The sequence below is a fragment of the Engraulis encrasicolus genome, chromosome 20, assembly GCF_034702125.1.
Source record: "Engraulis encrasicolus isolate BLACKSEA-1 chromosome 20, IST_EnEncr_1.0, whole genome shotgun sequence".
Taxonomy (NCBI): Eukaryota; Metazoa; Chordata; class Actinopteri; order Clupeiformes; family Engraulidae; genus Engraulis; species Engraulis encrasicolus.
Window position 1 is genome coordinate 41,398,631 of NC_085876.1, and position 12,273 is coordinate 41,410,903.

Consider the following 12,273-nt stretch of genomic DNA (forward strand, 5'->3'; position numbering starts at 1 on the left):
AGATAGATAGATAGATAGATAGATAGATAGATAGATAGACAGACAGACAGACAGACAGACAGACAGACAGACAGACAGACAAAGTATGCTGCTGGACATAAATGTTTGTTTAAAGGACCTGTCATATCTATCTGCAATATCTCTTGAACAATTCTATTCGGGGGCGATGTTGCGCACAACACCCCGTGCCATAAATGGGCAGGCTGCCCATGGAAAATGAAAATAAAGTCTGCGCACCAAAGCTCCCGTTTCTCTTTTTATAATGTGACATTTCAGGCAGCATGCCCTTCCGTCACATTAAAATAAGAGAAAAGGGAGCTTGGTGTGCAGACTTTATTTTCATTTTTCATATGACTTTGCTAGTCCTGCTCCCAAAACTTTTTTGAGACGGATGTGTGTCTTTTTTCTTTGTTATATAGAGGCTGCCCATGGACCCACTTCCTGTAGCCTACCAGCTATACCAGAGAGAGTAGAGAGAGAGAGGTTCCATTGGCCCATTGTTTCCGGGTTCTATTATTGCAAGGGGGAGGGGGGGAAATCCCCCTTTAGGCAGACCTAGGCAGACCTAAGGACTGTTCTATTCAATGCTAGGAGTATTATGACACGCCCCTTTAGGCAGACCGGAACCTGGTCATGTTAGGTGCCCATAGCAACCTATTACATTGGCATATCTCTATATACTTAAAGAATGTCTGGCTATACTGCCCTATCTCCTATCCAGTGAAAGAAACCACCCCCATCGCACACCCACCCCAACTCCTTTGACTAAAGGTGTATTAAAGTAGAAGTAGCCTAGATGTTAGCCAGGCCATGCCTTCCTAGTGACGCAACAGCTTCAGCGTTGCTGCCAGTCAGGTCAAGAGTCAATGCAAGTAGTTTCTGAGTTCCCGCAAATACGGGAACTCCTCCCACTTTGTTGGGAAGCAAACAATCATTAGCAAACCAAGGGAGGCCATTTGGGAAATGCTGTTTAGGAAATGTTAATTGTTATGCTCTTGGTCAGACCAAGTCTCGAAGAGATTTGAAAGTCGATGATAATCAGGCTACCTAGATGTAGGCCTACTGGTAGAAGTCCCTACATGATATTACATAGTTGTTACATCAGTTATTCAACTCCGAATGAGTACCTAATGATAATATTTTTTTAATAATAATTGTATTTGTATAGCACTGCATCATACAAGGCATGTAACTCAAAGTGCTTAACAAATGGGAAAAAACATCATTGTTAGAGATCGATTTAAAAGGAGAGGTATAGAGGAGAGGCAGAAATAGCAGGAAGGCAGAGGAAGGAGAGATAGATAGAGATTGTAGAGTCATAAGGTCAACGTAGGTTAGGACCAGGATTCTTATGAGGGTTTTTGCTTGTCTTTTGCAATTCTACTTCTACTTTATAGCCTACATTTTTATTAACTCTGTCTTTGAGCCATATCTTAATGACAACATGCCCTGAAAGGTCTCATCAAATCCATCAGCAGATGTGCACAGGGCCGGATTTTTGCACAGGCTTGATCTGGCTGCAGCCTATAGGGGGCCCCACCTGCCAGAGGGGCCCTGATTGGCCAACAGTGAAAAATTGCGGACACTGCCTATGTAAATTTGTCACAAAATTTGTCTTCCAGGGGCCCCACAGCAACCTTCAGCCTAGGGGCCCCAGGCCTTCTTAGTCCGGCCCTGGATGTGCATACACCAAACAGCCTCTTGCAGACTGCATCTTACAGTATAGGTTATAGCCTGACTTTTGATGACTAGGCAATAATGTGGCATTAAAGAAATGACAAATGCATGTTACTGTGACAGACAATGACTGTCAATTACACACATACAGTGGCTACATATCCTTTCTGAGCAAGCTAAGGCAATAAAAAAAAGAGAAAAGTGGTCCTAAGATAGGCCTTTAGACAGATATTACCCTTTGCGTTGCTAAATTCCCCTCAACCATTGAGTTCAATTGAGGCTAAACCAGCACAGGAAATACATGATTCACCATAGGGAGTCAGAACAGAAGGATCCACTCATGCAAAAAAAAAAAAAAACAGAAACACAGTCTGACACATGTCATCAAATCTTCCACTGTCCACCACCACAACAGAGCGGGGTACCCCCCACCTTACCTGACAACGTTGGGGTGCTCGAAGGATTCCAGTTGCCTCAGCACTGCCACCTCGCGAATGGTCGACAGTGGCATGCCTTCCTCTTCTGTCTGCACGCGCACTCGTTTTAGGGCTACGAAGCGACCCCCATTATTTAGATCCCGAGCTTTGTACACCTTTCCATAAGCACCCTCACCTATCTCGGCAACAGGCTCATAGGACTGACCAACTATTTCTTTGTCCATCTTTGTAGAAGAAGAAAACAAGTCTTGCTTGTCAGTTCAATGTAGCCTGCACGAGGGGGAATCCCGACGAAACTTCTTTACAGGGGCATCATTGGGGGAACGGGGCTGGCACGTGCAGGCTACAGCCTGTGTGAAGCAAGCACAAAGGAAGCAGAGGTAAACACAAATAGACTATAACCAGATTTAGCAGCAATCTACACACACTAGCAGGACATGAAACGAAAACTCGCCAACTTTGCGCATTGCTAAGCTTGGCTAAGTTTGCCTTTTTCCACTCCCGTTTATTTTTAAAACAATTAGCAATGTCAAGCCATGTCCTATTTCTCTATAAAACATCTGGAGTCACATGTCACATAAGGTATAAATAATAGGCTAAATAATAATATCCAAACAATGACTGCAGCAACGAAGATAATAGTTGAGCAATATGTAACTTTTATTTTGTCAACATAAAAAGCAAAATATAAACAAACTCCTGTTTCACAAATATTATCCAGTAGCCTAATAGATTCGTCAGTGGCACATGTTATAGTGTTATGTTAGTTATCATAAGCTCCGGAAAGTAAACTTCAATAAACTCTTATGCTGCTGAGCACGTGGCTGCCAGGGATTTCATTGTTTAAACTTTTCATATCATTATATTGTCAGTTGAAACCACGAGCGCTTGCGACTATCACATCATTGAAATGCGTTTTATGCAAGTGATAAATAGAACTGTTAAATTCTGCTGAGCCAAACTAGTGCAAAACACCTCTCCATAAAATCGCTGTTCAACAAAGTTATTCTAAGGGGACGTGCACGTGCATAAAACGCAACAAAACCCACATCAATTCATCCGAGCGCAAACAAACTCTTTACCTTATGTTAAATTAAGTTAAATTTCTGCTTTGACTTGTTGCGTCCTTCAGAAACCGCGACGAGGAACCGGTGTCTTCGCAAGTCGATGTTTGCAAACACAGCACAGATCTTTCACTGTCCGTCTTCAGGGCCACACAGGTAGAGAGACATGGTGCACGCACGAGCCCCCATCCTACAGCGGTACCACCACGGCAACTCAAATAGATCAACTACCGAGAGAGAGAGAGAGAAAGAGTGAGAGAGAGAGAGAGAGAGAGAGAGAGGGAGGGAGGGGGGTTCGTTTTCCTCGCGCAATTCAGTGTGCGCAGCTTATGCTGTGCGTCTTTCTTTCTTTCAAGAGCCCACTGTATAAAGCTGCGTATATTCTTCGCGTTACTGTGTTTCTGCTCCCCCCATTATGGTTTTCCCATCAATCCCAGAATATGCAATGCTTGTCTGTGAGCTCCGTCTTCTCTACGCTTTCCCACGCTGCCTCAATGTGCCTTGACCCCCTTCAGAGAGGTTTGACACAGGGCAGGAACGTTTCCGCATTCCTCGTCGACTACAAAGGCAAACCGCCTCCTTTTGCTTTTCTGCCTATGGTTCTCCACCATTCACAGTTTTCGTTTTTTCCCTGAGTGTTTAGTGTCAAAAAAGGATAGTCACAGCCCTCAAAAATGTTTGACGACTAAAAAAAGTTTATGCAACACCCACCCAGCTCGTAGGCTATGTGAGATATGGAGACGGATTGTTAATGTGCGACATTTAAGAATGACAAATGCCAAATCTTGTGTTTGCTTACCTGAAGGCCAGGTTCAAGGCTTTCAATTAGCCCATGTCATGTAATATTTACGCTTGCTCGAGACAAAAGAAAAACAAATAGGACGGAAAAGGTGTACATCCGAAGTGAAATCTCAGCGAAATTGCACATTTCCAACAAATATATTTGAATTGTATTTATTGACAAAGTTGAAATGAATAAACAATAATAAGTAAAAACACCTCTAGTAGTACCATCTGATGTATAATACATGATAACTTGATTTCTTTTTGTAGACCCATGCATGTAATTCTTTTCTAGAAACATTTCAACATGTAATTTGAAAATAATCAAATAATAATGCATAGCCTATTAATGGAAATATTGCACGAGAATTGTGAATATCATCATAACCATAACTATTTCATACTTTTAAAAGTTTATAAATGGTTACAGGCTACAGTAGCCAAAAGAATTGTGTGATTGCGGGGCGCTCTTCTCTTCTCTTGCATGCTCGCATCTCATTACAGGCATGGCTTGAACTCTGTGTGTGACATGACAAGGCTTGCCTCCAGATTATCTTTATAAAGCGTGCATTAGAAACCCTTTTTGTCACGGGCCTTTAGCGCTGCTGCATAAAGAGGATATCTGTGTGGGAGGGAGGCCATGAAATTAGGATGAGAATATTTCAATTGACGAAGCTTCCTGCACCCTGAAACAGGCCCAGTGGAAGACTTTGCATAAATATGATTTTATGGTTTAGGAGATGTGTGCCATCAGGAAGATCAGGAAGAACTGCTATAGTGAGAAGAGTATAGAAATGTGTGTGTGTGTGTGTGTGTGTGTGTGTGTGTGTGTGTGTGTGTGTGTGTGTGTGTGTGTGTGTGTGTGTGTGTGTGTGTGTGTGTGTGTGTGCGCGCGCGTTCATGCCTGCGTGCCTGTGCATGTGTGAGAGCGGGTATGTGTGCAATTGTGCGTGCGTGCACGTGCGTGTGTGCATTAGTCTGTGTGTGTGCGTCCAAGTGTATGCCTGAGCGCTTGCATATGCGTATGGGGGGGTGTGGTGGGCATGAAAGTTTGTGTGCATCATACCCCCCCCCCCCCCCTCTGAACCTCCCCTCACAGCTCACAGTCCCTTGCTTTACCCCCCACCATCGCACAGTGCGCCCCCCAACACCCCCCCCCCCCCCCCCAACCCAACTGCCCTCTGTGCTCCACCAACCCCAAAATATAGCATTTGCATTACAAAGCATGTTCCATAGACAATGTGCTCGCTCGCGGCCGGGCCGGGCCGGGACGGGGCCGGGGCGGCCCATAACTGTAACCCCTTCTTCCTCTGTACTCATCTTCATTGTTCACTTCAAATGAGCTCCGATGGCCATTAGCCAGTTGGAGGGTATTAGTATGCATACCTCTTCAGATATTTTACACGCAAAACACACACACACACACGCACGCACGCACACACACACATACGCGCAGACACACAGTCCAATAAAAAAATTAGGCTGCCGTGACGTATTTGCACACACATAGTGTACAGCGCATATAAAATATAACTTTACAGACTCACAACTGTGAACACACACTAACACCGACACACACACACGCGCGCACACACACACACACACACACACACACACACACACGCAAAAACACACACACACACACACACACACACACACACACACACACACACACACACACACACACACACAAACTTTCTATACCGTTCTCAGTTGTTCTCAGGCATTTCTTGGATTTCATATTCCACACATGCCACACACACACACACACACACACACTTTGATCAATTTGGTTCAGGAAGAATCAATGAGAAACATGCTTATTATAATTTTACACACAAACACACACACACACACACACACGCAGAGATTAGGGAGTGACTGCCATTCTGAGAGATATTTTTCTGTTTTGCAACAGTTGCCAATTTGCAAGTCATATGTCGTGGTGGAATGAAGAGACAGACAAACACATGACCTATGTGAGACACAAACTGCGAGGTTGGCCTGAAAATCTTTTTTTTTTAACCTGTTTTAATCTTTTTTTTAAAGCCATCCTGTAAATGGCAACAAATGTGAATTGCATCGTTATCCAACAACACGGCATGGCATAATAGTCAACCCCAGCGGCAATTAACGTAACAAAAATAAAACAATTAAGCATGTCAAACTGTTTTGGCTTTGGCCTTGAATCTTGTCTTCATGTTTTGCTCTTGGTTTAAAAGATGAAAGGGAGTGTTTTTCGTGGTAGGGTTTAATTATCACCCCATTGAAGCATTTACAGACGCAACAAAGACACCATGTTGTTGCCCTTAGAGACTTTCCACAGAGACGTGTGTGTGTGTGTGTGTGTGTGTGTGTGTGTGAGCAATCACAGGGCTCTTGGGAGGGACTAACAAGTCAACTGCACTGCAGTAATAATCGGAGAGATAGGCTTGTTTGTGAGTCTCGCACACACACACACACACAAACACACACACACACAAACACACGCACGCACACAGACAAACACACATGCAGACTCAAACACACACACACACACACAGACAAAACCACACACGCACACACGATGCACAGACAGACAGACATAACACACACACACACAGACACACACACCCGTATGCACGCACGCACACACACACGCTCTCACACACACGCTCTCACACACACACACACACACACACACACACACACACACACACACACACACACACACACACACACACACACACACACACACACAGACAAACACACATGCAGACTCAAACACACACACACACAGAGACAAAACCACACACGATGCACAGACAGACAGACATAACACACACACACGCACGCACGTACGCACGCACGCACACACACACACACACACACACACACACAAATATGCATACACATGTGCACATGTGGACTCACAGACAGTCTGGTACACACACACACACACACACACACACACACACACACACACACACACACACACACACACACACACACACACACACACACACACACACACACAAATATGCATACACACATGCACAAATGGACCCACAGACAGCTTGGCACACAAACACACACACACACACACACACACACACACACACACACACACACACACACACACACACACACACACACACACACACACACACACACACACATGGCTGGCAGAGTACTGTCAGCCCCACATGATGATGCCCTGTGGGTTGACATTACAGAGAGAGAGGGAAGAGCGAGCGAGGGAGGGAGGGAGGGAGGGAGGGAGCGAGGGAGGGAGGGAAGCAAGAGAGTGAAACGGCAGTTTTTGATAAGCCCCCCTCGCAGACAGATGGATATGGAAAAGGCCACGCTCGCTGCGTCCAATTGTGGTCTCGATAAAGCCGTGCACTGTCACTCCGCGTCTGCCGGGCGGATAAAGTGATATCAGCCAGCGAGCGAGCAAAACCATTTGCTGGCCCAGACAGTGCAGATAACGTCCAAGCGGCAAATACACAGACACAGACACTCACGGCCACTCACACACGCTGACACACGCACACATACACTCACTCTGTCTGTCTGTCTGTCTGTCTCTCTCTCTCTCTCTCTCTCTCTCTCTCTCTCTCTTGCGCGCACGTGCACACACACGCACACATACACGCACACCAAAGCATCTCCCCAAAGCACCTCGACCTGACTTCACTCATTCTCCGTTACAAATAGCCAACTTGCTCCCCTACGGTGTTGTGTTTTGGTGTAACAATGACAGGGCCGGCCGGCCGTATTTGGTAGGTGTCCACACCAGGGCTATCACACTGGCGCCTGCCAACCGGCCAAATGCTGGTAAAACTTGGCTGTGGCTGGCTAGTGACACTGAAAGTGTTACTAGTCAATTTGGCAGGTAGCTTACAGTATTCTATGCAGGGCCGGATTAAGGTGGCATGGGGCCCCTAGGCTACAGGTTACTGTGGACCCTCCAGAAGGCAAATTTCGGGACAAATTTACATAGACAATGTTATAATTACGAGCTACACATTAAAGATAACCTGCCTACCAAATATACTTAACACAACAGATGAGCTTTTTAAAAAATTGAACCTTGTCATAATTCTGGAATTTTCCACTTTTGGCCAATCAGGGGGCCCCTGGCAGATGGGGGCCCCTAGGCTGCAGCCATATCTAGCCTGTGCGTTAATCCGGCCCTGATTCTATGGTATGACATATCAGAATAGCGTATATTCTGCACTTTGCCCCTTTTGTATCAATTGTTTGTACAAAGTTCAAGAAAAAGCTCAGTTACTCAAGTTTCTCTTTGTTTGTTTTATTTCCATGTAAAAACCCATGCACTCATCTTCTTGCTTTAAGCAACCCCATCTTCTGAGGTTAGATGTACAGTGTCATGATTAAAAAAACAAAAAGAAAACAAAAAAAACAATTGTGGCTAGTAGAAAAACTGGATGGCTAGTGAATCGGGAGAACCACTAGCCACAGTGACCAGCAGGCGAAAAAGTTAATGTCAAGCCCTGGTCCACACCCAAACATCCTCCACCCACCACATCCACCCAGGAGTGGGTGTTTTTGCCTCTTACTGCCCCTCCATATACAAGCTGTCTTCATGCTCTTTTGAACGGAATACGGAGATGATCTTTTCTGATACTAATGGAAAAACAAAAAAATGTGAAAAATTACGTCACAAAATGACATCATAGTATATATGGTACAAAGTGGCCAAATTTGCAGGTCATGATATACATAATACATGTAAGCAATGAGAAATAAAAAAGACTAATGAATTTGAAGTGAAATGTACATTGGTAAAGATGAAATCCGCCATTTGATTATAAATGTGATGACGTCATCAAATTTGCATAAATTAGCATACATTAATGATAATTAATGAGGCTGATATTAGATTAGGTAAAGTTATGCGAATGTTATGGAATAACTATACTACAGTAGTACAGTATGTGATAAAGACGGTACACTGATGAGACTTGGATCAGTGATTTTTGTCTGTCTGACATACCTGTCAGAAAACCGTTGCCATGGCAACAGCAAAGATGATAAACCTAATCTTTTGGTACTAAATTAGCCAACTAAATTGTAGGAAAAGTCACCAAGTTTCGTAGTCATAGCGTAAATTAAGGAATTAAACAACATCAAAGTTGGTGCGGGCACTTTTAGCCCCCCAACCCCATTGGATTGATAGCGGAAAAAAAAAAATGAAGTGCCTGGACCAGAGGCAATAAAAAAAATATATTTTATGTTTTTATGTATGTAAATTGTTAACCGGCGGTCACTAAAAAAACACACAACAGCGTACGTAAGCCCCTGAAGACTTTCAGTCTCCTCAGGGAGATGCCCTGATGTCAGATTACCAGTCCAGTAGGGATGGCACAAACCGCAACGAAAACCGAAACCGTACAATTCACACACATACCGAACCGAACCGTGCAATCCGTGGCAAACCGCAATTCATGTACTGCCCAAAAAAATCATCACTTTGTAACTGCAGTTATATAAATATTGTTTAATATTCCCAGTGCACCATTTATCATGAGCTGAAAAAAAGAACCGTAGAGAACCGAAAACCGTGACCTTGACACCGTGATATGAACCGAACCGTGAATTTTGTGAACCGCACCACCCCTACAGTCCAGGTGTGGGACGGACACCCAACACCAGAGTGTGTCTCTCTTGTTCCCCCTCCACCACATGTCGCCTCTCCTCTGCCTCCGCAGATTTGCAAGACTATCCCTCTCCACTCTGATTAGGTGGCGGACGCTCTGTGCTCCGTGGGCGTGTGATGAAACAGAGAACACACACACGCGCGCGCGCACACACACACACACGCACGCACACACGCACGCACACACGCACACACGCGCGCACACACACACACACACACACACCACTCTTTACTTTCCTGATTGTCTTTCAAGTGTCCGGCCAGCCTCCTCTCCTCTCCTCTCCTCTCCTCTCCTCTCCTCTCCTCTCCTCTCCTCTCCTCTCCCCTCCTCTCCTCTCCTCTCCTCTCCTCCACTACCGTCTGCTCTACTGTCCTCTGTCTATCCCACCATCTCCCCTTCAACTCTCTGCTCTGCACTGCTCCCTTCTCCTCTCCTCTCCTCTCCTCTCCTCTCCTCTCCTCCCTTCTCCTCTTCTCTCCTCCCTTCTCCTCTCTCTCCTCTCCTCTCCACACCTCTCCTCTCCTCTCCTCTCCTCTCCTCTCCTCTCTTCTCTTCTCCCTCTCTCCTGTGCCAAACTCTCTCCCACACAGTGTAGACGGCTGGCTGGCAGGACACTTGAGACTACTGCTCTGCAGATGGTGATGACCAGCAGAGCCCCCACTACTCCCCCTCCAACCCTCTCTCTTCTCCCCCTCCATCTCCTCCACTACTCCCCCTCCATCTCCTCCACCTCTACCTCTCCATCTCCTCCACCACTCCTCCACTACTCCCCCTCCTCCCCTCTCTCTTCTCCCCCTCCATCTCCTCCACTACTCCCCCTCCATCTCCTCCACCTCTACCTCTCCATCTCCTCCACCACTCCTCCACTCCTCCCCCTCTCTCTCCCCCGTCTCTTCTCTCCCTCTTCTCTCTCTCTTCTCCCTCTCCACTCCTCCATCACTCCCCCTCTCTCCTCCCTCTCCACTACTCCACCTCCCCCCCTCTCTTCTCTCCTCTCCCTCTTCTCCCTCTCCATCTCCTCCACCACTCCCCCTCTCTCTTGTCCTCCACTACTCCACCTCCCCCCCTCTCTCTCCCTCTCCTCTCCTCTCCCTCTTCTCCCCCTCCATCTCCTCCACTACTCCCCCTCCATCTCCTCCACCTCTACCTCTCCATCTCCTCCACCACTCCTCCACTACTCCCCCTCTATCCTCCCCCTCTCTCTCCCCCTCTTCTCTCCTCCCTCTCCATCTACTCCATTACTCCTCCTCTATCCCTCCAGCTCTACCTCTCCATCTCCTCTCTCCCTCTTCTCTCCATCTCCTCCACCACTCCCCCTCTCTCTTGTCCTCCACTACTCCACCTCTCCCCCTCTCTCTCCCCCCTCTCTCCTCTCCCTCTTCTCCCTCTCCATCTCCTCTACCACTACCACTCTATCCCTCCACCTCTACCTCCCCATCTCTTCTCCCCCCTCGTGTGTCCCTGGGGGCTGGACACCAGCTAAACGCCATCTATCTATCCATCCCACGGCGCAAACAAGGACAGGTGACTTGCCTGCCCTCTCTCTCTCTCTCTCTCTCTCTCTCTCTCTCTCTCTGAACTTTTCTCAACTACTCCACTCCATTGTTCCTACACACACACACAAACGCACGCACACGCACACGCACACGCACGCACACACACACACACACACACACACACACACACACACACACACACACACACACACACACACACACACACACACGTCACACACACGCACACACACACACACACACACACACACACACACACACACACACACACACACACACACACACACACACACACACACACACACACACACACACACACAGCCAAACACCTGCCTCATTGCTCTGTGTGAGGCCAGATTACCTCTCAGTTTTGTGGATTCTCCCTAGCGACCTAAGGTTGAAGAATAGAATGAGAAGAGGAAGAAGAAAAGAGAGAGAGAGAGAGAGAGAGAGAGAGAGAGAGAGAGAGAGAGAGAGAGAGACTGAGTGACATTAGTGGTGTCGGTACCTCAGATCTCCTTTCACACCTGTAGAGCTGGTAAAAGCAGCAGCAGGTATGCCCTTTCGCCTTCATGCTGTACACCTACGCATGGGTGTGTCCTTTTATTTATGTCTCGCACACTCTCACTTTCTCTCTCTGCACTTTCACTCTCTCTCTCTCTCTCTGTCTCTCTGTCTCTCTCTCTCTCTCTCTCTCTCTCTCTCTCTCTCTCTCTCTTCTTTTTTGTTTGATTGAAGGTTTTTTTATTGGGCATTTGTTGTGGTGGTGGCGCTTTTGAATGGTCAGTGTAAAGTTGTCATGTTATAAAGCTAGTTGTAAAATTAAGATATGCTCCCAACCCACCTCTTCTCAGTCTGTCTCTGTCTCTGTCTCTATCTCTGGCTCTTTCTGTCTGTCTGTCTGTCTGTCTGTTGGTCTGTCTGTCTGTTTTCTGTCTTGTCTGTATGTCTCAATGTTTCTTCATTCCTGGAAAAGCAGGATTGGTAATAAACCAACAATGCCGCCAGCGATCCCTATAAACCCATGTCAAATGCACTGCCCGTCATCAAATGCACTGCCCTGTATTGTAATATAAGTACTTGTACTGTGGAGTTGAGACACTCTATTGAACCTGAAGAAAATAAATGTGCC

The 12,273-nt window shown here is 46.4% G+C and overlaps 1 protein-coding gene across 1 annotated transcript in view; it reads right to left on the reverse strand.

Moving 5' to 3' along the window:
* The window catches only part of cdk6 (cyclin dependent kinase 6), a 125,881-nt gene extending 122,179 nt beyond the window's left edge, over positions 1-3,702 (reverse strand). The window contains exons 1-2 of the mRNA XM_063185956.1: positions 3,197-3,702; positions 2,115-2,464 (exon numbers count right to left, since the gene is read on the reverse strand). Coding sequence (XP_063042026.1) covers positions 2,115-2,338 — 224 coding nt within the window. The 5' untranslated portion in view covers positions 2,339-2,464; positions 3,197-3,702. The remainder of the gene's footprint in view (positions 1-2,114; positions 2,465-3,196) is intronic.
* Between the last annotated feature and the right edge of the window lie 8,571 nt (positions 3,703-12,273).